Below are 27,355 nucleotides of genomic sequence, written 5' to 3'. Positions count from 1 at the left end.
ACGGATGCCGCCTCCACGCTTAGATGACCAGACTTCCGCTGCGGTGTCTACCTTCACACCTCGGATTACTGACGCGTCAGCTCTCTGCGCCGACCACATCCGAGCGTATGATGGACACAATTCTCACCTACCTGAAGTGGAACACGTGTCTCTGCCACCTGGACAATGTCGTCGTCTTTTCTAGATCCTTTTCTTCCCACCTGCTCCGCCTCGAGCATCTCATAGAGCCAGGAAGAGGCCGGTCTGAAACCATACAATCCTGCGCCACGTCGTCTCAAAAGAAGGCGTTCATCCCAATCCTGCCAAGAGCTTCCTGCAGTCGCCGAGGTCCCTAGAAATACTTCAGTCAAAGAGCTGTGCAGTTTTACAGGGCTATGTATGTTCTTACTACCAGCGCTGCGTGCGTAATTGTCGCTTCGATCTTGTCTCCTCTGGCTGAACTGCTTGTCGGCGGCGCCAGCCTCTTGTTGGGCACAAGCCTGTCGTGCGGCCTTTTGCAGGCTCCGCCGTCTTCTTGTGGCCCCTAAGATCCTCTATCATTTTGTCCCCAGCAATTACAATGACACTGACGCTGATGCCAGCGGCGTGGGCCTTAGCGCAGACCTGAAACAGCGCAAACACAGCTTCACCGAACAGGCTGTTGCGTATGGCAGCCGTACTTTGACCACAGCTGAAAGTAATTATCAATGCAAAAGCATTTCTAGGCTATGTTGACAGTTTCCTGTCCGCAACATGTGTCGGCAACACTTTTGTACTCACAGAAAAGGTGCCGGCACACAAATGACTGTAATCGATAGGGGATGATGTGCGAATGATGCGCAAAAAATTTTATGACGAAGGAATGGTTAGTCAAATTATTAGAGCCAAAACTGTCAAACAACGCTGACATAATGCGGACGTCGATGTGGTGAGTGGACGGGAAGCGTCGCGCCAAAATTGAAACGAATTGCGGTGGCAAATTTGCAGATAGCAGTGGTATAATTCGAGTTATGCAATCGATTATCAATCAATTAAATGTGTAGAATAATGTAAAAGCGACCACGCAACTAAACGAATTATCGATTATAAATAATTGATTGGGAATGGATAATTGATCGAGAATTGATGTGTGATTGGTAATTAGTAATTGATTGATAATTGATGAGTGATCAATAAGTTGTGAGCAATTGGTAACTGAACGATAATTGATAATTAATACATAAGGGATAATTAATTATTGACGATTGATTGATTGTTCTTTGACAATTAATCAATGAATGATCAAGAACTCATAATTGCTCAATAATTTATAATCAAATAATAAGTGATAATGATTGAAAATTGATCAATAATTCATAATCATGTGTTAAGTGACAATTAATTGATATTTGATCTATGCTAATTAAGCACTTTAAGTGGATGAGAGAAATGAGAAAGCTTAAACAAATTAGTGAAATTTGGTGGCAAGAGGCCAACATAGGTTACGAGTGCCGAGAAAGCGTGAATGCTTTCGCCTTCATCCAAAGCGCGTTGCCGCCGTGATCTCCAATTATTCGGCAACGGAAAAAGAGTGCTCGGTGACCCTATAGGCAATTTTCATGTTCCGGCCTTACAAGTTCTGGCATTGATGCATGCCACAGGGTACCAACGAAGGACAAAAATAGCACAAACATGGTCGTGCAGTTCCAAAGGCGCGACAAGCGTGACAAAGTCCTGGAAAAAGCAAAAAAGGAAAGGGTCACAAATGCTACCCTGGGCTTGCGCAACAAGACTTCAGAGGAGGAATATTCCGACTAACAAACAGAGCAACCCATATATATAAATGAACACCTATGCCCTTACCTCAAGAAACTTCTGGGAACAGCCATCGCGCGCAAGCGCGAGCACAGGTGGCGATTTGTGTGGGTCAGAAACGGCTTAATTTTTGCCCTTCACAGCGATACGTCATCTGTAGTTTCAATCAAACATGAGAGCGACCTCCACAAGATATGCGCTATCGCAGACGTCTCTGAACCCTTGTCATAAGCTTTTCTATAAGCCTTCATTGGCAATCATGGCGATTCTTCCGGAAGATGTCCAGAAAACAATCGAAAATAATCACGCAGACAAATGGTTCAAAGTCTTTCATCTAAACGCTAGATCTGTCCGGCCAAAATGGGATGACATACTGCTTTTGTTGGAGTCTTGCGGCGCCAAGTTTGACGTACTGATGTTCACGGAAACCTGGGACAGTGATGATTCAGAACATTTAGTTCTACCCGACTACAATAATTTCTACTTGAACAGAAAAGACAGCCGAGGGGGCGGGGTTGCCATACACACATTACTTCCCGGTTTCATTGTCGTATCTGAATATACTACAATGAAGGCGGATTACGAAACGTTATCTCTCCGAAAGGGCAAGATTATGCTCACTGTTCTGTACAGACCCCCTCATGGAAGTGTGGCAGTATTTTTTAATTTCTTGGAGGATTTACTGTCTTTTGCAAATACAAATGGATACGTACGTACTATCGGCGGAGACCTAAATATTGACATCTTGAACACTTCAAGCACTGCTAGAGAACTCCTAATGATTTTAGAGTGCAATAATTATCGCAACTGTATAACAACTCCCACTCGTGTTACGCCCGTGTCATGTTCCTTGATTGACATGTTTATTACAAATGTATCAGACGAAACCATCGTAACTAACGTCCTAAGTTCTGACATCAGTGACCACCTTCCTATCATTTTATTTTCGAAACAACATTTGTCATTTCGGAGATGCACGAAGCCTGAAATCACGTACCGCGAAATATCTGATCACACGATGGAAACTTTTCGACAGAACATCTTATATCAGGATTGGCAGGCCATATTTTCCTATAGTGATGCTGATAAATCATTTGATGCTTTCTTGAACATTTTTTAAAAAACACTATGATACATCTTTCCCAATAAAGACACATCGATCGCATAAAAAATCGCGCAAGCCGTGGATTACGAGAGACCTCCTAAAACTCATTCGCGTGAAAAATAAGATGTATCAAACTTTCATACGCTCTCGTGATGAAAAGAGATTGCGGGAATTTAAAGCATTTAGGAACAAATTAAATAAGTCGATAAAAAATCCTAGAGAAAACTACTTCAGACAAGTGTTTGAGACCTGCTGCCATCACAGAAGCGACATAATGTGGAAGACCCTAAATAAGGCTCTCAATACACAGAAGGCACAGAGCGGCAATACCTGCATTGTGATCAATGGTAGAGAAGTCACTGGCACAGGCCTTTCAAACAAATTCAATGACTTGTTCATTGAGATAGGCAGCTCTAAACCTTCTCCAGAAGCGGCATTGTGCATTTTGCCTTTACCACATTCTATTTTTTTCCAGCCCACATGCGTCTCTGAAGTTACTTCACTTTTTCGTCTCCTTAAAAACAGCCACAGTCGCGATGCAATAGATATAGAAATCAGACCGGTTAAATACGTCTTGGACGTAATTGCTCCTATATTAACCCACATCTACAACTGCGCACTTTCCACAGGTGTTTTTCCTAGTAATATGAAAATCGCAAGGGTAATCGCAATCCACAAACCTGGTGACAAAAATACTTTTGCCAATTACCGGCCAATTTTCATACTTCCAATTTTCTCTAAGGGCCTAGAGAAGGTGATTAAAATACGCATCGATACCTTCTATCAGAAACATGAACTCATTACTAGGTGCCAGTTCGGCTTTAGAAAGAACCGTACAACAGAAATTGCGCTTCTAGCGCAGAAGGACATGATATAAAAAAATTTCGAGAACAAACTATTGGTTCTGGGGCTATATCTAGACTTTAGTAAGGCGTTTGATTGCGTGAATAATTCAATTTTGCTAGAAAAACTTGAAAGATATGGCTTCAGAGGAACTGCTCAACAACTGATGCAGTCTTATCTGAAAGACCGATTACAATTCACGGACATAAATAATCATAGATCGCGCCTCAGATGTATAGAATCAGGAGTTCCGCAAGGAAGTATCCTTGGGCCTATTTTGTTTCTTTACTACATCAATGATATTGTAAAATTAGAAAATAACTGCCGGTTTTTTATCTACGCTGACGACTGTACTGTGTTTTTTTCTGGGAAGGACATGGCGGAACTAGAAACAAAGGCAAGGGGTTTTTGTTACAAACTGCAAGATTGGTGCAAAAGCAATTCGTTGATTCTAAATGAATATAAAACAAAATGCACGCTATTTCGTGCCCGCAGCTCATTAATTGATGTCCCAAAAACTGTTAATTTAGGTCCATACATAGTATCTGTAGAAAAATGTGTCAAATCACTTGGGGTGATTTTTTCAGAACACATGTCCAGGAATGATCACATCAACTACCTTTCGTCAAAATTACGGAAGGCTGTGGGAATAATAAACCGATGCCGCCTTTTCCTTCCAACTGCAATGAAACGTGTTATTTATTATGCTCTTTTCCATTCCCACTTGTGTTATTGTGTTTTAATATGGGGCAACACCACTACAACGAACATGCAGAAAATTTTTGTTCTTCAGAAACGAGCCCTACGCGCTGTTGCAAATGTGCCATTCTTCGAACACACAGCACCACTTTTTATTGCACATAAGATCATCAAAACACAAGACATATATTTTCCACTTACAAAAGGGCCCTTAAAGGCACCTTAGATTTGTTTTTAGACTTAGCACAACTAAAACCTCCTTTGAGTAATTACTGTCTTCGTAATCAGTCACCTTAGTTGGTTCCAGCATCACGAACTAATTACGGCATAATGATGACTCAACACACGTTACCAACAATACTTAATCACTGTAATACACTACAAATTGATATTGCACAACTACCTCATAAACGTATTACCGAATTATTCATACAAAAGTCGTTTACTACCATCGTTACATAATGTATTAATGTCTTATCCAAGTTTGTTTTCCAGTTATGGTATTTCTGATGTGTGCATTTTTGTTTGTTTCTCCTGTATTTAGCATGTTTATTTTTCTCACCACTATGCGGGAAACCAGATTTTTGTTTCCGCATGCAAGTGCATCGTTCGTCGCTGCTAATGGGTGTTGGGTGACTGCAGCTCAGTCAAGCCGCAACGAAGCGGCTTTTTCTCTAGTCACCTTTTTTCGCTGTACAATGTATGCGAAAATAAAGACTGACTGATTGATTGATTGATTGATTGATTGATTGATTGATTGATTGATTGATTGATTGATTGATTGATTGATTGATTGATTGATTGATTGATTGATTGATTGATTGATTGATTGATTGATTGACTGACTGACTGACTGACTGATTGAAATATGGTCGCCCATTTTCTGTCGCAACTGACCACTAAGCCGTCTGCTGGTTGTCCTCTCTCAAAGACGCCCCTGGTCGTTTTGCTCTTTGGGCGCTTTCTTTACAAGAATATGGGATTCAAGTTGTCTATCGCTCTGGCCGTAAGCATTCCGATGAAGGCGCCCTATCACGCTCACCTCTCCTCTCTCACCACAAATGATTCCTCATCATTTTGCTTTGCCACATGTCTTCAGAGCAATGCTAGAAAGCCTGGATCGCTTTCCTCCTCGCTTCTATCTACGCCATCTGTGCGTCCGGCGGACAGGACTCTCCTGCCGTCAAGGCCGCCACATTTCCATACAAACGGCCTGCTTTATCGCCGCAAGCACCTTCCCGGCTTACGCAAATGTCTCCTAGTCATTATTCGGCACTTCCATTCTGACATATGCGCCTCTTTTCACGCCTACCCACAGTGTTCTCTCGCGGGTGTGGTCAAGTCTTACGCGAGCCTTAGGCTACGCTTCTAATAGCGAGGGATGTATCGCTTTATCGGACAACACATTCCTTCATCCCAGAATGCCAACGTCACAAAGCTCCTCCTCGTGATTCTGCCGCACTGATGAAGTCCTTGCCCTGCCCGACGCGCCTATTCGACAGCGTTGACGTTGATCTCCACGAGCCCTTTTCCATCATTGCGGCTGGAGATTGCAGTGGATCAGTTCACCCGCTTGGTAGAAACATGATCCTTGCCATCCGCGTCTGCACAGGACGCTGTGTCTTTCATCTTGGCATCGTCTTCTTTTGCGAAATGGTTCACCTAAGGAACTGCTGAGCGCGACCGGGCCCTGTCTTCCTCTCCGACACCGTTGAAGCTCTTCTTCACCAATGGCGAATTGTTCACCCCTTTACAATGGCCTACCATCTTAAGCGAATGGTATGACCACAAGTTTAAGTGAAGTTTTATCTGATCCAATTGAGATCACATTCTCCAGTTTGTAACCTACGCTTATAGTACTGTGACGCAGTGTGCAACTGTCTACTCTCCATTCTTCTTTCCTTATCGCCGCGAGCTCACTTCCACCGTGGATACCGAGCTCCCGTATCGCCCTGATATATCACTCCCTGATTCCTTCTCAAGCAGCCATATAGCTGAAGAATGCCGCCAGGTTGCCCACTCCCTTACTACGCAGGACCAGAATCGTCAGGAGCACCTTCGTACTCCCACCAGTCCCCATCCGTCGTACACATCGGACTCACTCGTATGGCTTTGGGTTCCGTCACCGGTCCTCGCCTATCTACGAAACTCCGTTCCAAGTACCAAGGCCGTGTCGTCTGCGAGACGTCTCCAGTGAACTACCTTTCTGAACCGCTTTCGTCGCCACCCTATCCACGCCGGCGCGCCCGCGAAACAGTACGCCGACGGCTGCAAGCCTTGCTACCATCCGCCTATCGTGCATATTCCCCAAGTCATCAGGATCTCTCATTTTCCGCCGGGAGGCTATTGTAGCAATATAGCCACGATTACTCTGTGGTGAACTCTGTTTAGGAAGAAGTCAACGGCCCTGTGGTGTGAAATTTGTTCGCAACTCGAATGCTTGGTTTAACTCTTGTTGCGTGTTGCAAATTGAGCGTGTGAGATGCAGCTGAGCCGCTGCCTCCAATCACAATATACCCGGTGTTTCAGCGAAAACTTTCAAAACTTTTCGAAACTAGGAATTTCGAAGTAAAAATAGGGCTTTTGCGGCACAGCATTATCAGTGTTGGCGGCACCAGAAAACGGGTGAATCGAATTTACTAGTAAGCTGGTTAACCAATTTTAATCATTAAATTTTAACTATGTTAGAACTAGGCGCCTAAATGCAATGATAGTTTTATAGCCGGTCGTTTGTATTAGCCACATCAATTTTTAGAATTTCGAAAACGCGATTACCCTTGGCGCTGTGGCTCGACAAAATGTAGCTTTCTCGACTAGTTACCTACGCTGGAGGACTTGCTTTGCCTGCATGCTTTCGAAAGCGCACGTATTTTCCCACGATGCAGCCAAATTGGTCCGACCACAGTGGTGAGGGTAATCGCGCTTTCAAAATTCTAAAACCTGATAAGGCTATTACTACGACAGGCTCCAAATTTATAACTGCAACTAGCCGTCTAACTACTAGTTAGAAGTTAATTATTAAAAGTTAGTTAACAAGCTTACTACTTAAGACCATTCAAATGTTTTCTGGTGTCGGGCAACACTAGTAAAACTCTGCCTTGAAAGGTATAATTTGACCCAAAAAACCCTGTTTTTCAAAAATTTTTGAATGTGTTCACTTAAATACCTGTTTTATAATGCTTCTGGAAAGCTTCTGCGAGTGTTGTAAATATCATCTCTGGGCCACCTTTGTGGCTCTGTAGTGAAGAAGGCGTCTGTTTTGGGGCCATCTCATTCGCAGGCTCAGGATGATCGTGATTATGGATGATTTCATTGATTGCTGGAGCAGCGCTTGATGACCACACGCACTGTCCACGCTGCTGCGCGGCGTTAATATCAGATTATTATCAGTGCAGGCTACAAACACTGAAGATGGCACCCGAAATCACTGCAGGAAAGGCAAAATTAGGTTTTAAAAAAATGAAATATTTACCACAGCACGAAGAGAAGGAAAAGGAGAAGCTTTCTCTTACCTGCGAAAATTGCAGTCAATCTCTTCATTCGCTACCGCCGTGAGGTTGCCGGGCGCGTTTATGGTGAGGGTAATTGGCACCAGCAAGCCTTTTTTCTCGTAGCAAGGAAAGGCTGCGTGTACTTTGCCCTGCTCGAGCTCCATGCGACCCAACCTGCATCCATGGGAAAATGCATCCATGCTGTGCTAAGGACACGAAAGCATTCCTGTGAACAGTGCGAGCATTGAATGTCCCATAAAATTTGGAAGCGTAGAAGTTAGGCGAAATGCGGCAGCACATTGAGCGACATTTAGAATCCGCTGATAGTAACATTCTTCAAACTCAACTGGAGTCTGTTGGTTCCTCTGTGAGGTAACAGGAGGACTAGGGATGGATGTTGCGCTTCTGCGAAGCTGTCTGCGCTTCAAATGTAGTGGGCGAAAGAGACTTGCTATCCTTTCTGGCACTGGAAGCATAATGAAAATCATCTCTTAATTGGGGTTAATAGCTGGGACTCATGTTCCTAATATGCCTGCACAGCAAAAATTAAAATGTTGACAATGGTGAATTAAAAGCATAAGAAATCAGATAAGAGGCAGCGCGACAGACTCACGGGAAAAACATTCCGACGAACAACCAAATGAATGTCGGCGAATTAGAGAATACTGAATGGGCAAAAATGCAAAAAAATACACTACCATTTACAAAAATATTGACTGCCTTTGTTCCTTGATGGCGCAACATTCATTTATGTTTCATTTCATTGCTTTGGCCATGACTTGGCTGTACTCCGCGGAATTCACAACATTCCAGGATATTCTTTTTTTCACGTAAGGACGGCAGGGGATACAAGGGAAGGCGATGTTGCTGTTTGTCAAGAATTTTCGTAATACTAGAATTGTGTTATGCAGTGAATGCGATGTTTTGCTATAAAGTTTTCTGATATGCAATTAACGGTAATATATCGCATCCCTAAGAGAAACATGCACATATTCCTCCCATATTTCGAGCGCCTACTTATGTGCCTATCTTGCTTTCTAACGGACACAGTCATTGCTGGAGTCTAATACTGATGCAATGAAAGAGTACGAAAAAATAGTGCAAAGTACTGGAGGACTGCGGGTAGCATAATGTTGTCAAATTACCGACAAGAGTAACCCTCCCCTCGTCATCAATAATTGAAAGTATACTTACTAAATTCGGCACGGATTTTAGTTGGTGTAGTACATATAACTATCCCGCAACTATCATTTTCCGATTGGCTTACTTTTCCGCTCCAGTGGTAGCGTGAAGGATTACACAAGACGCGTTTACAATCGTGTTAACTTTAATACTCTAAAGCAGTGTCTGCAGGAGGTGAGTATAGAGCCAGCAGGCCTTGCGGAGATGTACTTTCAATATGATATGTTTAGCAGCACTATAAAGAATGCGATTTTTTACCCACCAGAAGCACATTCCAAGATGTACTACAGCACTCCCATCTCTCTGGGGATGACAAAAATGATCGCAGCTTTAATAAAAAAGAAAAAATCTGAGATACCAAGCTTCAGCAATATAAAACCAAAGAATACTATATAATGGGCGGAATTAAGTCACTGCTGCTATAAGAAAACGTAAAAGAATACTACCCCAATTTATAGCCAAACATACCAATGATTCGATGCGGACTTGGAGAGCAATTCACTCTATTATTGAACCTACATCTGTTGGTTTTGTTCTGCCTGATATTGGCGCTTTAGGAATAACGCTATATTCATTAGTGGCGTCATTTAATATATTTTTCTGTGAAATAGGTTCTCGTATTGCGAACGCGTGCCTTTTGGTTGAAAGCCCTGTTACCGTTCCTTGCAGTTTAGCATCGTTCGGATTTACTGATACAACATGTGGTCAAATCGTCACAGTTCATAATGCCATGCCAGCGAAACATTCTGCTGGAATAGATGAAAACTCTGCTTTTATACTAAAACAATGCCTTCATATCTTAGGCGTTCTACTACAAAAAATTTCTAATCACGCCTTTTATGAAGCTATATTTCCATGTAAGGGAGCTGAAGTTCTCCCCCTATGTAAAAATTGGGATCATAATTCTCTCGAAAATTATCATCCCCTTTCCATCCTCAGTAGCATTAGCACTCTATTTGAAAAACTTTTAGCGGCGCGGGTAACTGCTTTCTTGGAACGTGAAGCTACTCTCTCTACCTGTCAGCATGCCTTTATGAGAAAACAATCAACTAACACCATGGACTCCTCAGTTTTCAACCTCACAAATCAGCTAATTAAATGACAACAAATTTGAATTGGGGGAGTTCATAGACATCAAAAAGGCTTTAGTCTCGGTGAAGCACAAGAACATGCAATGAAAATTAGAGTGGTGTGGTTTTCGCTGTATAATGCTTTATTTTCTTCCCAGGTATTTAAATAGTCGAAGACAGAGCCTTGAAATGCTCCATGTAAATTCAGAATACAAGGCTATTTGTGCCGGTGTGCCTCAGGGGTCAGTCCTAGGGCTTATCCTGTTAGCTATGTACGTAAATAACCTCCCGAAAGCATTAACTAAATCTACAGCATTCATGTATGCTGACGACATCATCTTGATTTGTGCTAGTGAATTATATGAAGAAGTGGGTAAAAGTGTAAAACTTCCACTTAAATCAGTCTCTGATTGCTTCGCTAGTAATAAGATGGCGCTTAACTATTCTAGACCAAAGTACGCTTTATTCAGCTCCCCACACAGGCCGCCACCAACTGAACACCTGGATGTTCACATTCAAGGCTTTGTTAACAAACAAGTTGAACTAATCACATACTCCCGGATTATAGTGGATGAACATTTTCACTGGAAACAACACATTAAATCTGTATGCAAGAAGCAAAAATGTGTATGGCAAAGGAACTCTTCTCTCTGTGGGGACTAGAATCTTGAATCTAATCCCAATCGAAATAAAGCAAATGAATAGGTACTTTTTTGCATGGCTAAAGTCGTAATCCTGCAAAGTTTGCGACTTTTTTGCTCCTTTGAAAGTGCGTCCCGTGTCTGTGCTGTCTGCTTGTTCAGTTTTCTGAACATTATGTGCATGGAACTCAACTCGAATGTGAGTTAGCAATCCAGATGCTTGTAGCAATGTTGCTTGTGTTGGTTTTGGCTGTGAGTGCACAAAAATGAAAAGAAAAATGAATAAAAGTACATCACGTTCTGGTAGAATATAAATGGATTCCCGCAAAGAACAGTTAGGAGTGAGTTCCTTTTCATGAAGCTCAGAGTTTCGTGAGCAATGGAAGAAAAATGGGTAACGCAACAGTAGATATGGGCAATAAAAGGTTTGTGCTCTGTGGGCGTTAAAGCAGACGAAAAAATTTCACAAGTGGCTACAGTAATAAAAATAGTTTATTTGAGCAAATAACAACGAATACATTATATTTTAATAGATGCATAACTCGGCTGAAAAGTGAAACACGTTCCCGACAATAAGACCTCGAATAGTTGATAACGGAGGCAGAAAAAGCCTACGATACGTCAAAAAATGCTCCATCCACTCGAGGAGACTCATTAATGACGCGGAATAGATTAAAGGGGCACTTCGACGTCTCTTGCTGCCCATTATTCTGGATCAGAGGATCCCTGTGTGTTACATACGCTAGCGCATCCTATTCATATGTCACAGCATCGGACGACATTTATCCAACATACAACATTTGGAACAAAAAGTTGGAGAGTATTTTAAGCTCTGCCTTAAGGCTATAACGATACAGCTTTAATGGACTGAAGCCCATAAGGCGGAATTGGTCATTCTTGGGTTTTTCACTCAGAGGACCCTGGGAGCCTTGATACCAATCTTGGTGCAGTGGTGCTGCGGTTAAACCATGGCACTGCAATGGCAGATACTGCCATCGATGGGGTTTGTGCGACCCAGGTTACTCTTCCTGGGCAACGTCTCGCGACCAATCATGAGTCCAACTGCCACCTGCCTCGGTGGTCAGTTTTCTCACAATCTGGATGGTAAGTTGTGATGATCCTAGATGGTGACATGACCCTGTAGATACGAACAGACGACACGGAGGAAAAGACGCACGCGTCTTTGAAACTGCAACAGTATTTAATGAAAGAATATGCATAAGTTTTAGAGATAAACCTTGTCGCTGCTATTGTCGCTACTGGAATTCTCCCGCGGCTGCTGCTGTGGTTATTATCGATTACTTTTGAGTTTTAGCAAGCCCACTTACTTTATATGAAGAGGCTGGCTAAGACAGCCGGTTGGTTACCTCTATATAGTAAACCCCTCGGCCAATTCTCCGGTGCACCTATCATTGTCATCATAAAATGCAACAGTATCAACGATGAACTATACTCTCGCACTAAAACAGTATTTTGCTAGCCTTGTTGTGTATTTTGTTTTTCAAAGCTATTTTGGGCTCCGAGAACCTTACGTAATTACATCGGCGTGCATGTCTCCTACACGTTTGGGCGCAAGGCAAATGGATCTGGCAGGTCACCGTTGCCTTAGAGTGGGCGAATTTATTTTCTGGCTTCATTTTACAGCCTGTCTTCCTTTGTGGGCACACTTTATTGCATTCCACTCTGCTGCCACCTTACCTATATTGTTACGCGCTCAGAATAGAACAATGATACTTTATCCAGCCTTAAACCATTCGACGGGGGGTTGACGCATTGCTCACTGCTACTTTTCTACTTATTTCCAGGGTGTGGAACCGAAACTTTTTCGGGTTCGGTTTAAGTTCAAGTTCACGCCTTTCGAGTTCACTATTGTGTCAGCGCAGGATCAGCGATGCAAGGAGGCCAGTCTTGAGGTTTATTGGTTTTGCGGGGTTTGACGTCCCAAAGCGGCTCAGTCTATGAGGGACGCCGTATTGAAGGGCTCCGGAAATTGAGCTCTTGGGGATCTTAAACGCACACTGCCATGGCACAGTTCACGGGCCTCTAGAGTTCCGCCTCCATTGAAATTCGACTCCGCAGCCGGGATCGCACCCATGTCTTGCGGGCCAGCAGCCGAGTGCCATAACCACTGAGCCACTGCGGCTGCTCCATCTTCGGTTCTTGTCTCGTTCTCATGAACTCTCTCGTTATGTTGACTGGGAAGAGCGCATTATTTCGATCAATGAAAGAAGTAGAATAGAAGCAGCTTTCAGATCAGTCCGCCCACTCTCGCAGAGCTTTACGAAAGCAGGGGCCGGGTAAAGCCCCACTGTTCTATTCTTAGTTCCTAATAAAGGGGACAAGGTGAGAGCAGCGATCCAAAGCACGAAATGAGAGTACGACTGAAGAATGGGCGAAAGAGAACTTTATTTATTTTATTTATTTATTTATTTATTTATTTACACATACTGCAGTCATAGAGACCAAGCAGGGGGGCAACATTCAAAAAGCAAAAATAATATCAAACACTACGCAAATCCAGCGTTCCGGCAACAACAACAACAAAAACAAAAAAGAGAAAGCCAAACAGAGGGCAATGATATTGTTAAGTTTACACATACAATAAGATACTCTTTTCAAAAGCAGCTGCATCCTGAGCCGAAAAGACATTTGCTGGCAGTGAGTTCCATGTTGTGATTGTTCGGGGAAAAAACGAGTTTTTGAACGTATTTGTGTGTGCAAAGTACGGGGTAAGGTTATGGTTGTGGGTATTGCGTGTCTGTCGTGTAGAACGGGGGGATATATAGGGAGCAGCATTAATATTAAATTGGCTAGAGTAAAATGAGTACAGAAGTTTAAGCCTTGCAAGTGCTCTCCTTCTTTCTAGAGTGGATATGTTCTTCGTAGACATCAGAACGGATGGCGAGATAGAGCTAAGGTAATCGTTAAAAATGAAACGGACGGCTTTTCTTTGAATCATTTGAAGTTTCTTTATATCCTTTTTTAAGTGTGGATCCCATACGACAGAAGCATACTCAAGTTTCGGACGAATTAGTGTGTTGAAGGCAAGTTGCTTAAGTTCAGAGAGCGTGTTTTAATTTGTGTCTTAGAAGGCCAAGGTTTCTTGAAGCAGACGAGCAAATGTTATTAATGTGGCTGGACCATGAAAGGCGATTTGTAATGGTGACTCCAAAATATTTGTATTCACTCACCTGTAGCAGTGGAAGATTGTTTATTGCGTAATTAAAACTGTATGGCGCTTTCTTGTTAGTAACCTGAAGAAGAACCGATTTGTCGCTATTTATTTTCATGGACCAAAGGGTGCACCACTCTAGGACATTATTAAGATTTGACTGCAGGCATTCTTGGTCGGTAGTGCTGCTAATTTTCTTAAACAGAATGCAGTCATCTGCGAATAGTCTAATACTGACTTCGGACATATTTACGGAGTTAACCAAATCATTGATATAATCATTGATATTTTTGGGGCCACGCCACCGCAGTTGCGATGTTGTTCTCACCGTTTGCATTTGTACAGGTGCTGGTGACTGGGCTTGGTCTGCTAACGCCTACTGCTTCGACTCGGCTCTTCAAGATAAAGGACGGATGGTGTGCTGACGCATCAACCAGGACCGCCGCCCTTGGAATGGAACAGTGTGTCCTATCCTCGAGCCGGTCGCTACTTACACCACCACTTCTGGACATGGGAGCACCCTTCGTTTGGCAACATGGAACATTGTCAGCTGATCCGCAGTGTGAAAAGGACGCCAACATCTTCGACACGTCGGGCAACGCCACCGCAGTCCGCAGTTGCGATGTTGTTCTCACCGTTTGCATTTGTACAGGTGCTGGTGACTGGGCTTGGTCTGCTAACGCCTACTGCTTCGACTCGGCTCTTCAAGATAAAGGACGGATGGTGTGCTGACGCATCAACTAGGACCGCCGCCCTTGGAATGGAACAGTGTGTCCTATCCTCGAGCCGGCCGCTACCTACACCACCACTTCTGGACATGGGAGCACCCTTCGTTTAGCAACATGGAACATTGTCAGCTGATCCGCAGTGTGAAAAGGACGCCAACATCTTCGACACGTCGGGCAACGCCACCGCAGTCCGCAGTTGCGATGTTGTTCTCACCGTTTGCATTTGTACAGGTGCTGGTGACTGGGCTTGGTCTGCTAACGCCTACTGCTTCGACTCGGCTCTTCAAGATAAAGGACGGATGGTGTGCTGACGCATCAACTAGGACCGCCGCCCTTGGAATGGAACAGTGTGTCCTATCCTCGAGCCGGCCGCTACCTACACCACCACTTCTGGACATGGGAGCATCCTTCGTTTGGCAACATGGAACATTGTCAGCTGATCCGCAGTGTGAAAAGGACGCCAACATCTTCGACACGTCGGGCAACGCCACCGCAGTTGCGATGTTGTTCTCACCGTTTGCATTTGTACAGGTGCTGGTGACTGGGCTTAGTCTGCTAACGCCTACTGCTTCGACTCGGCTCTTCAAGATAAAGGACGGATGGTGTGCTGACGCATTAACTAGGACCGCCGCCCTTGGAATGGAACAGTGTGTCCTATCCTCGAGCCGGCCGCTACCTACACCACCACTTCTGGACATGGGAGCACCCTTCGTTTGGCAACATGGAACGAAGGCTATTTTATTTCACCACCGACACACACATGTCCAGCGACCTTCCATTTTTTTAAATAACACTGAAATTGAAGTGGTAAGGAGCTTTAAATCACTGGGCGTGTATTTCTCAGAAAACATGACATGGGATGATCACTTAAACTATATCGTTGGTAAGCCATCCAGGACAGCTGGCGTTATGCGCCGTTACTGCTACAATTTTCCCATACCTGTTAACATGCTCATATATAACTCTTTATTTTCCTCTTTATTAAATTACGCGTTTTCTGTATGGGCAACAACAACAGCTGGAAACATTAGCAAACTTACTGTCTTGCAAAAAAGGGCTTTACGCCTCGCCTGTAAAGTTCCATATCGCTTCCACACAGCAGGCCTATTCAAGAAGTACCACATAATACAAGTTTCATCGATGAACGATCACAGACTGTGCCGCTTATATAAACTCAGTTTAATAAAAAATAATGATGCCATCACTAGCCTAGCAAGGCTAGAGAAAAACATTTCTGCTTATAATGTGCGCCATCCTGAGATGTGGTATGTTCCAAAATGCAGAACCAATTATGGAAATCAAATGATAAAATTTAAATTGCCTACACTTCTGAATCACATGATAAAGGATGCTAACATTGACATATCAGATATAACACCAAAAGAACTGCATTTATTGTTTGTATAATGTTGTGATATGATTTTCTAGTTCTTCTTGCCTGTTTTATACTAACTTTTTCAACGATGTTGCCATATCCGACTGTGTTCTCTTGCCGCACGCTTCTGTCCTACCCCGTGTGTTGGGGGGTCAGGGCTTTTCATGCTGTTCACACAGCTTTTCTCCTGTCCTCCTCGCAGCATCTTTTTGTTGTGGAATAAATTTCAATTTCAATTTCAATTTTCAATTGTCAGCTGATCCGCAGTGTGAAAAGGACGCCAACATCTTCGACACGTCGGGCAACGCCACCGCAGTTGCGATGTTGTTCTCACCGTTTGCATTTGTACAGGTGCTGGTGACTGGGCTTGGTCTGCTAACGCCTACTGCTTCGACTCGGCTCTTCAAGATAAAGGACGGATGGTGTGGTGACGCATTAACTAGGACCGCCGCCCTTGGAATGGAACAGTGTGTCCTATCCTCGAGCCGGCCGCTACCTACACCACCACTTCTGGACATGGGAGCACCTTTCGTTTGGCAACATGGAACATTGTCAGCTGATCCGCAGTGTGAAAAGGACGCCAACATCTTTGACACGTCGGGCAACGCCACCGCAGTTGCGATGTTGTTCTCACCGTTTGCATTTGTACAGGTGCTGGTGACTGGGCTTGGTCTGCTAACGCCTACTGCTTCGACTCGGCTCTTCAAGATAAAGGACGGATGGTGTGGTGACGCATTAACTAGGACCGCCGCCCTTGGAATGGAACAGTGTGTCCTATCCTCGAGCCGGCCGCTACCTACACCACCACTTCTGGACATGGGAGCACCTTTCGTTTGGCAACATGGAACACTGTCAGCTGATCCGCAGTGTGAAAAGGACGCCAACATCTTCGACACGTCGGGCCACGCCACCGCAGTTGCGATGTTGTTCTCACCGTTTGCATTTGTACAGGTTAGTTACGATTCCTACGCCTTTCGTGATAACAATGTCTGTCTGGTTGCGGTGTCGTGGCCACCCGATTGTTGCAAGCGTTTTCGTACTGCGGCTTTGTACCTGTGGCATCGTTTGCTATTAGGTGGTGATATTGAGTCGAACCCTGGTCCGATGACAAAGGCGCAAGAGGAGAAGCTTGACTTAGTGAGCGATGCAATTAAGCGTCTCGAGACAAATAACGCGAGCCTTCTAGAATCTGTAAAAAAAGCTCTAGAAATGCATAGCATCCTTAAGAAAGACTTAGACGCGCTAACTATACGCGTCGATGAGCTTGAATCCAAATGTGTGCCTATGCCTCCAACGCAACTTCCAGAAACCTGTGACAGCAACGTTCGCAAACTCCAAGAGAAAATTGATGACCTCGGAAACCATTCACGAAGATCGAATGCACTGTTTTTTGGCATTGCAGACACCGACCATTCAGAAACGTGGGACAGTACCGAGGCTATAGTTCAAGAAGTTTGTAAAAATAAACTGGGGGTTTCAGTACAGTCTATTGCCAGGGCCCACCGCCTGGGTCGGTTCTCAGCCGAGAAAAATCGGCCAATAATAGCTAAATTCTACAATGAAAAAGAAATTTAGGCTCTGCTCAGCAATGGCAGCAAGCTGAAGGAAACAGATTTCAGGATAGCACGGGACTACTCAGTTGCTGTGCGCGATAAGCGCCGAAAGCTTTGGCAGTTCTCGAAGTCAATAAAAAAGGAGGGTGATCGTCCCCGCCTTGCTTTCACCAAGCTCATTCTAAATGATGACGCTTATGTGTGGGACACGGATGCCAACTGCGCAGTCCGTTTACAAACATCTGGAAATGATGCGCCACAGGCAGGGGACGGCGCCCACAGAAGTGCAGACGAATGACCCAATCATTCTCCTGCCTCAGCTCAAGTAATCAACCCTTCTTTGCCGTCAGTTCATAAGCCTTGCCATGATATCGCATTAACTTTCCTCTATACAAATACCAGAAGTATCCTCTCTAAAGCTGTTCCCATTTCCTCGCTCATCGATTCAAGCTCTGCATCCTTAGTCGCGTTCACGGAAACATGGCTTACGGACAATGTTCCCGACGACAGCATTTTTGTTACCGAGGCGACGTTTAACATATTTCGCTGCGACAGGTCAAATCGGAGAGGCAGTGGTGTCCTGTTGGCAATAAAAAAGAATTATCATGTGTACCCATCATAATTTCTACGTTTCTTGAATGTGTATGGGTGTTGTTAAACGGTAGCAGTACTGACATACTTATTGGTGTTTTTTATCGCCCCCCTGATATGGGCAGTGCTTTTGTTGAAGAGTTCTATCGCATTTTGAGTGAAGTGTGTAACCGATTTCCAAATTGTGTGTTATTAATATTTGGGGATTTTAATTAACCACGCATCAATTGGGCAACGCTATCTGTCACGGAGAGTGAAAGGGAATCGAATGCATTTCTTCAGTCATGTTTAGATTTTTCATTATCCCAACTTATCATGCAGCCCACACGGCGCACTGCCACATGCTCCAGTATTCTTGACCTAATCGTTACTAATATCCCTGACATCTGCGCCAACATTAGTCACCTAGATGGGCTCTCCGATCATGACGTCCTTGCTGGGAACATTGTTTGTCGGCATAACAGTAGAAAGATCATTGAAAAAAAATTAAATGCTATAGCAGAGCTACCTTTGATGGAATGAATGCACAATTATCTTTTTTTGCAGACCAGTTTCTTAATGACTTCTTGTCCCGTACAGTTGAAGAAAACTGGGTCGCGTTCAAAAATATGTTTACTGACGTCGTTAGCAAGTATATACCGTCCATAACAATTAGGAGTAGGAGCTCTACGCCATGGTTTAACAAGCAACTTCGGTGTCTAAACAACAAAAAAAAGCGATTGTACAGGCAAGCCCAGAAATCCGGTCTTTCATCATCGTGGCTTAAATATAAACAGTGCGACAAAGAATACCAAGAGTTACTTAAATCAAGTCGTCATCACTTTTTTAACCACGACCTATCATCTATGCTGACTAACAATCCTCGCAAATTTTGCCAAGTAATAAATCCAAGCAATCATCCAGATGTAACACTTACCGATACCACAGGCGCCACTGTTCCCGAGTCAAAGTGTGCACAAATATTAAACAATGCATTCTCGTCTGTGTTCACCCGCGAGGACGTCACTTCATGCCCAAACATAGGTACACTTTCCGATATCATCATGCCACAGATAAATATTAGCGAGTCCGGTATCTTATCACTACTTAATAATCATAAGGTATCATCTGCATCTCACCACGTTGGGTTCAACAACAAGTTGCTTAAAAGTACATCGCAAAGCATTTCGGGAATCTTGTGCGCTCTTTTTTCACAGTCTTTGTCATCTGGCCAAATTCCAAATGATTGGCGTACAGCCAAGGTTATACCAATTTTTAAATCTGGCGATCGCTCATCACCGCTTAACTACCGGCTTATTTCGTTAACTAGCACCGTTTGCAAACTACTGGAACATATCATACATTCTCAAATCATAAAATATTTAGAAGAACATAACATAATCTTCAAATACCAGCACGGCTTTCGCAAGGGATATTCATGCGATGGGCAACTTGCAGGGTTTACTAATGACTTGCTTTCATGTATTGACGCTGGCAACCAAGTCGACGCGATATTCTTAGATTTTTCTAAAGCTTTTGACCGCGTTCCTCACCACAGGCTACTGCTGAAACTAAAACATTTTAACATTCACGCACAAGTCATTGCATGGATAAAAGATTTCTTGTCATTTCGAACTCAAGTCACAAATATTAATCATCACAACTCCTCTTTTATTCCTGTCACGTCCGGCGTTCCACAAGCGAGCGTGCTTGGCCCTTTGCTTTTTCTAATCTATATTAATGACTTTCCTAACTGCATGTCGTCCAGAGTAAGACTGTTCGCCGATGATTGCGTAATTTACCGTACCATTTCTACTGACATTGACCATCAAGCATTGCAGTCAGACCTCAAGGCAATAAACAGATGGTGTTCAGACTGGCAAATGACCCTAAATGATACTAAAACTAAGTGCATGTCATTTACACACTCCTCTTCCCGTATTCCAACTTCATACTTTATAGGTAACAACGTTGTCGAACTTACTACCACGTACAAATACTTAGGAGTCAACTTGCAATCGGATCTAACATGGCATCATCACATCAACGTTACTGTTGCATCTGCTAACCGTTCTTTCGGAATCATGAAACACCGACTAAAGCAAGCGCCTTCACATCTAAAGAAACTCGCGTACATCACGTTAATCAGGCCTAAAATTGAATATGCATGTGCCATCTGGGACCCGAGCCAAGACTACATTATACGTAACATTGAATCCCTGCAAAGCCGTGCTGCTCGCTTCATTTTTTCAGATTATTCTCCGTACTCCAGTGTTACATCTTTAAAAATTCGTGCCGAACTGCATCCGCTATCACTACGACGGAAACACGCCCGCTTATCTCTCTTTCACAAACTTTATCATCATGATCGTTTGCGCGACGACTTCTTTCAGTCACCCCCTGTCATTTTTCCTCGCCGTGATCATCCCTGCAAAGTCAAACGCCCAGCATGCCACTCGGCCCATTACGCACAATCATTCATCCCCAAAACCATAGCTGACTGGAATAACCTACCATCAGATATTGCCACTGAAGTTAACACCGATCAATTTCATCAAATGCTGTGGACTCATATCAGAATTTGACGTCTCTGTGCGTTTTTTTTTCAGGACTAATTTAATACCTGTGCATCTTGTTCGATATCGTATTGTAGTTTTTTCTTTTTGTGTTATCCTTGAACCCCCGGTGTTTCAATTTTCACACTTTTATCTTATCTTTATTCGAACTTTAATCCACTTCTAATATTGGTGTTTGCGTATTTTGTAGTTTTCTTGCTATGTTTGCTGGAATTGTTTGTTCTTACTATTTTGTTTCTCGCATATTCTTATTAGTGTGTTTCGTGTGCCCCCCCTATGTAACACCCTCTTGCAGAGGGTCTTTAGGGTATTTGAATAAATAAATAAATAAATAAATAAATGAGGAATAAAAGAGGCCCAAGTACGCTGCCTTGAGGTACACCAGAGGTAACGGGTAAAATACCTGAATGAGATTTTTTAACATCGACGAACTGTTTTCTGTTGGAAAGATAGGTTTTAATCCATTCGACAAATGCTGTTGGAAGACCAAGATGCTGAAGTTTAAAGACGAGCTTATTGTGCATGACGCGATCAAACGTCTTGCTGAAATCTAAAAAAATGACGTCAACCTGTCCAGCATTGTCAATCGATGAAGCGAATTCATGAACTGTAGTGACGAGCTGAGTAACCGGAGATAAACCTCTTCTAAAACCATGTTCAAAGGGAGACAGGGTGTTTTTTTTTCAGAAATGACATAAGATATTTAGATATAACATGCTCCATAAGCTTGCAGGTACCTGAAGTTAGCGATATGGGACGGTAATTGTTAACGTTCAAACGATCACCTTTCTTAAAAATTGGAACAACGCGAGCTAAGCGCCAGTCATCAGGGACAACAGAATCTTTTAATGAAAGTTCGAAGAGGCGAGTTAAAATGTGGGCTAATGGTTCGGAATAACGACGCAGAAACTCATTAGGGATATCATCAGGCCCCACTGCCGATTTCGTTTTTAAGTTTAGCAGCATGTTTAGTACGCCTTCATAGCTTATAAAGTCACCTGATATATCAGATCCCGACGCCTGAAGTTCCAAATCTGGATCACTCGAGGCAAAGACAGAATGAAAGAAACTATTGAAGTGATTTGCAATATCCCCAGGAATCTCAGAGACCATGCCGTCAATAGATAGCTGATTTACCTCATCTTTAGAATCACGTAGGTAACGCCAAAACTTCTCAGGGCTCTCTCTTAAGAAAATGGGCAGTGCGTGCGAAAAGTAGTTTTTTTTTTGCTTCGGAAAGCTTAGAAGCTAGCTGAGTTGTCAGCGTGCGAAAACAGGTAGATATATGACCGCTTCGTTTAGCGCGTTTAATTTTTCGATGCAAATGAATGATTTCTCTAGTAATCCACGGATTAGGCTTATTTGCACGTACACACTGGTTGGGAACAAAATTTTGAATGCAAAAATGAATAGTCTCCTTAAGTGTAGTCCATATTGCTGTGACGTCGCTAGGCAGGTTATCACATAAATCCCAGAGTTTGTCTAGGATCGCAAGATCATCGGCACGTGAAAAATTTTTTTACAGTGTTATTGTTCGCTATCTTATGGTTTTTCTGGGCATCAAGCAGCAAAGACAAATGAACGCTTTTGTGATCAGAGATACCCGAGTCAACATGCACACTGTGTTCAGATAAACCAGCGCTCACAAATACCAAATCAAGAATTGAACGAGCGTTACCCACTTCTCTACTGAAATCAGAGACAGTCTGCACCAAATCACACATCAGCATAATATTCAAAAGAGGGTTGGTTGAATCATTAAAAACACAATCAGGGTTAGCCCAATCAAATAAAGGAAGGTTGAAATCACCAGCGAGAATAAGGCGGTCATCTTTGAACAAAGACATGATCATACAGCTCAACCAAGAAATCGGGGGAGGCAGATGGTGGTCTGTACACTGCGCAGACTGTGAACAAACTACCCCAGCAGTTTACCCTAACAAATAAAACTCTCATGGTCATCTATCTGGTTAAGAACAGTGCCATTCAAACAGTTTTTTATTATGACGGCTACGCCCCCACCACGGGTAGGTCGGCCTCTTCGGAACATTTTATGTGACGCGGGGACAATAACACTGTCAGTGATGCCGTCATGCAACCAAGTTTCTGTAATTATCATTATGTGGGGATCATGGGCCAAAATCAGGAATTCAAGCTGGTCAACTTTATTGGCAATACTCTGTGCATTCAAGTTCACTACCCGTAACTCTTTGGGCGCAGTGGATGCATTCCGTCATGTCTCTACGGCGTTCCGAGAAGGAAGCGCGACGCGTGTGTTATTAAATTCGTCCCAAACGAACAGGTTACCGTCAATCTTCAACTTATCATAAACAAGATACACCTTTTGTTTATTATCTTTCTGCCTTCGAGCTTTCCCAAAGCAGTTTGCGTTTGCGCAGCGTGTGCTGGCTGTAATCGTTTTGCAGGTATATATTGCTACCTTTGAGCTTGCTTACGTTCCGCCAGACGGCTTGTTTTTCATTAAAATCTTGGAAGTACGCAATGACTGGTCTGCGAGTTCCGCTGAGCCCAAGACGGTGAATGCGAGCGACGGACGTGGACTGGACGCCCCGTTTTACACCAAATACATCCGAAATCACCTTAGTTCTCAGTGTTTCTTTACTTTCATCCGGGGATTCATCAATGCCATACACAACAACGTTAGAACGACGACTGCGGTCCTCAAGATCCGTTAATTTGTCCTTTTGCCAAGTAATAATGCTCTGAAGGGAAGCGGTAGAATTTTCTTAAGTAGCAATCTCAGGGGACTTTACATGCATTTCTTTCAGCTGTCCATCTAAAGAGCGCAACCGAGAACCGACATCACTCAACAGTTGCTGATTTTCTGACACACAGGTTTTAATTGATTCAAGCTCTTTAAAGATTCGAGTCTGACCTTCCAAAATACACTGAAACATATCTTCGACTGAAGGTCCAGGGTTTTGCTCAACATCGCCGCAGAGTAGCATTTTGCACATGTAGTAAAATTCATACACCAGGTTCATATAAGTGCGTCGGCACGACATAAAAACAAGAAAAATTTCGTTCCCAGAACGAACTTTTGAAAAGGAACAACTAACCTGCGTTGTGAAAAAGAATTTCGTGGTAAGCGACATGATGCTAATCGCTTCGCCGCGCCCACTGCCGAAGAACTGCTGTGGAGGCTCTTTTATAGCTGGGTTCAGTGTCGACGTAACGGATGTGCGAATGTCGGGTAGAAATGTATCCGGTTTGCTGGCCATGAACGGAGGATGCGCAGAAAAGGCAGCGTCCACAGCGCAGCTTGAAACCTTTCGCCATGTACACATGCCGTTGACAGTTGATGAATCGGCGATCACACACAGGAGAACCTGTGTTGTGAAAAAGAATTTCGTGGTAAGCGACATGATGCCAATCGCTTCGCCGCGCCCACTGCCGAAGAACTGCTGTGGAGGCTCTTTTATAGCTGGGTTCAGTGTCGACGTAACGGATGTGCGAATGTCGGGTAGAAAAGTATCCGGTTTGCTGGCCATGAACGGAGGATGCGCAGAAAAGGCAGCGTCCACAGCGCAGCTTGAAACCTTTGGCCATGTACACATGCCGTTGACAGTTGATGAATCGGCGATCACACACAGGAGAACCTGTGTTGTGAAAAAGAATTTCGTGGTAAGCGACATGATGCCAATCGCTTCGCCGCGCCCACTGCCGAAGAACTGCTGTGGAGGCTCTTTTATAGCTGGGTTCAGTGTCGACGTAACGGATGTGCGAATGTCGGGTAGAAAAGTATCCGGTTTGCTGGCCATGAACGAAGGATGCGCAGAAAAAGCAGAGTCCACAGCGCAGCTTGAAACCTTTGGCCATGTACACATGCCGTGGACAGTTGATGAATCGGCGATCACACACAGGAGAACCTAAGTTGTGAAAAAGAATTTCGTGGTAAGCGACATGATGCCAATCGCTTCGCCGCGCCCACACAAAAAGTTCGCCTCCTCTACGGCTGCAGTGATCTGCCAGATCCATTTGTGTTGCGCTCGTACGCTAAATTGCGCAAAAGGTGACAGAGAGCCATCGGTGATAATCACACAAGTGACCACGACAGAACTTCGATAGTGACAAGTGCAGCCTAAATGAAACTGTGCATGCTGCCATACTCATACTTGAGGTTTGACCGCAGAATTGATGCACGTTTTGTCAACAAACGCAGCTGCATCTTTGGCACCGTGTGTGGCGTTACGTGGCCTGTGTTCAGAAGCGCTTTTTTTAATTAAATCATAAAGACTGCCAATACGCTCAATCTAGCGTTGTTTGATTTACAATGCAGCGCCCAACATGGTTCCTACGTCATAAACCTTAGAAAAATTTTTCACTCAGTTTCCAAGCCATCACCCGGAAACGTGTGTTTGTGCAACGCAAGGAAGTATTCAGTGTGATTTCGGTGATCACTCTGGATGTCAGCGCATCACTTTGGCGCATAATCTGCGTCGCAAGGCTGCCTAATGACAGATAAAAATGTCTGGTCTTTTAAGCCGCGCGGACATGGGCATATACATAGTCGGCGCTTAAATTTGTTGGAAAATAATGTTGCACCCGCAGTCGCATTTCAAAGCGCGTGCCAAAAACTTCTCTAGGACAAGGGATTTCAAGGACTTGTGCTGAGGTATTCGGGCTCCAGGAAGAGAGCAATAAACTCCACTACACAGAGTGGAGAAATCGCGGGCTCCACATAAGGCAAGAAAATCGCCGAATAAACTGCCCAACTTTTCAATTAAGTACACAGGCCTTTTGCCCCTTCCCCTTACTGTTTCTAAACATTGAGAAAAGCCTAGGAAAACGCGCAGTTTTGATTTCGACATCATTTTGTACAGCTAAAAATTCAAAGGTATAAAAGCTGCGATGAAATTCGGTGTGCATCCTGGCTAAACCCGTGTGCACATTTTGCATTTTACCGCGATCGAAATGCAGCCGCCGAGGTGGGAATGTGGCTCCATGGCCTTGGGCACAACATTTGAATGCCACTTCGGCTAAGTCGGCCTTAGCGTTGTGGGTTGTTCGCCTTACGCGAAGACACGGAAAATATCTTGCAGCAACCGCGTGTACAATGCCGTGGGGGCAGCCATATACATGCCGACATGCCTGTTTTCGCGCTATTTCTCCTGAAATCATTCATTTATTTCTCTGTAACCTCTACAAAACAAATTACTTTACATGAATTCCAGTAAAGTGTAGTACTTTTAAAAAGCCACGCTAACACTGGACCCCAAAGATTTAGGCAGGCGCTGATGCACTCACGTTTCCTTCACAGTGATTGGTCCGTCGGTGGCCGGTTGGTATCTGTGCACCGTGACCAGCCTGTAGGGGTGACCAACGGCCAGCGGCGTCTTCAGCCGCACGATGAGGAAATCGGCATCGTGGCTCACGGTGTCAACGGCCAATCCCCATGGCCTGGAGCAAGGCGACGCCGTGCCATCCAGCATGGCCACGCGTATGTCCTTGACGGTGTCCGCCTTGGCCTTGAGCACCACCTTATCGGTGGCCTTGTACACATGCAGATGTGCTTCGACGCGTGCACTGATGTTCATAGTTGGCCCCAAGGTCGCCCCTTCGAGAACAATCAAGGAGCATGAGGAATGCTCTCTCGGCTTTCTCAAGTTCATAGATTTGCATGACGTATTGGTATAGCTGCAACGTTTAGACGTTTAAGTATGCACTAGCCTTTTGCTTGGACTTACTTATTCCTTGTACGAACGAGTCCGCATCGTGAACTTACCATAATGGAGTTGCCTTTCTTGTAAAATGCAACCAAGAATTACCGTAGAACGGAAATATGAGCCCAGTTAGCCCCAATGGCTGCAGACTTTTTCATGCCAACCATGCACGCTGCAGCAAACCAAGTAATATCCTAAATATTGTTAAAAATACTTTAATATGACCTCAGCTCAACAGAGATCGACAGTCTCCTTGAAATCAAATATAAAGTAATGTGTATTCATAAAATCTAAATTGAAGCGACCTGTACTTTGCAACGTTATCTGAGAATAAATTATTAAATGCAACGCATTTCACACCCGGAACCTTAATGTGTATATTCTAATTGTTTTAGAGCGATGTCTCACCACTTTCATCTTGCTCAAAAGCCTGCACATCTTCCAAGCAGCTAGGGTTCTGTTGCTATGTTCGCACCTGATCACTTTTTCCATGTGAACGCCGTATTATTTCACACGAAAAACGATTGGAAGCAGTTCCTTTTGTAGTCTTTGGCCTTCATTTTGTTCTTACCTACAGTATACAATCAATGTTAGGATGTTCATTGAAAGTACTCGACTGCTAAAGCTTGTAGAATCAGCTGATTGTTTCTGAGCACAGAACAGTCAGTGGGCTGACCTTGTGATGCAGTCTGCGCCTTACCTCCCGTTTCCACAGTATTCTTTTCACAAAAATTCAATGACTGAACATGAAAAAAAAAACAATTGGCAGTGGTGTAGCTCTGGTTAAACCTGGAGGAGTGCGAAAGTAACGAGGAGAGAGAGAAAGAGAGAGAGAGGCGATGGAGAGCACGCGGTAGAGGCGGCGGCGGCACGTCTGAGTCACCCGCGCAGCC

At 43.9% G+C, this 27,355-nt stretch overlaps 1 protein-coding gene across 1 annotated transcript in view; it reads right to left on the bottom strand.

Annotated features, from left to right (window-relative positions):
- LOC149338181 (uncharacterized) overlaps positions 1-27,355 on the bottom strand; it is a gene marked incomplete at its 3' end in the record, with an annotated part of 168,999 nt that overhangs the window by 114,151 nt on the left and 27,493 nt on the right. Inside the window, exons 4-5 of the mRNA XM_089550117.1 lie at positions 26,047-26,356; positions 7,933-8,085 (exon numbers count right to left, since the gene is read on the bottom strand). Of these exons, the coding sequence (XP_089406243.1) occupies positions 7,933-8,085; positions 26,047-26,356 (463 nt within the window). The remainder of the gene's footprint in view (positions 1-7,932; positions 8,086-26,046; positions 26,357-27,355) is intronic.

This window comes from Amblyomma mixtum, chromosome 6, assembly GCF_055824585.1.
Source record: "Amblyomma mixtum isolate Tamu chromosome 6, ASM5582458v1, whole genome shotgun sequence".
NCBI lineage: Eukaryota > Metazoa > Arthropoda > Arachnida > Ixodida > Ixodidae > Amblyomma > Amblyomma mixtum.
This window is presented reverse-complemented; position numbering and strand designations above follow the sequence as displayed.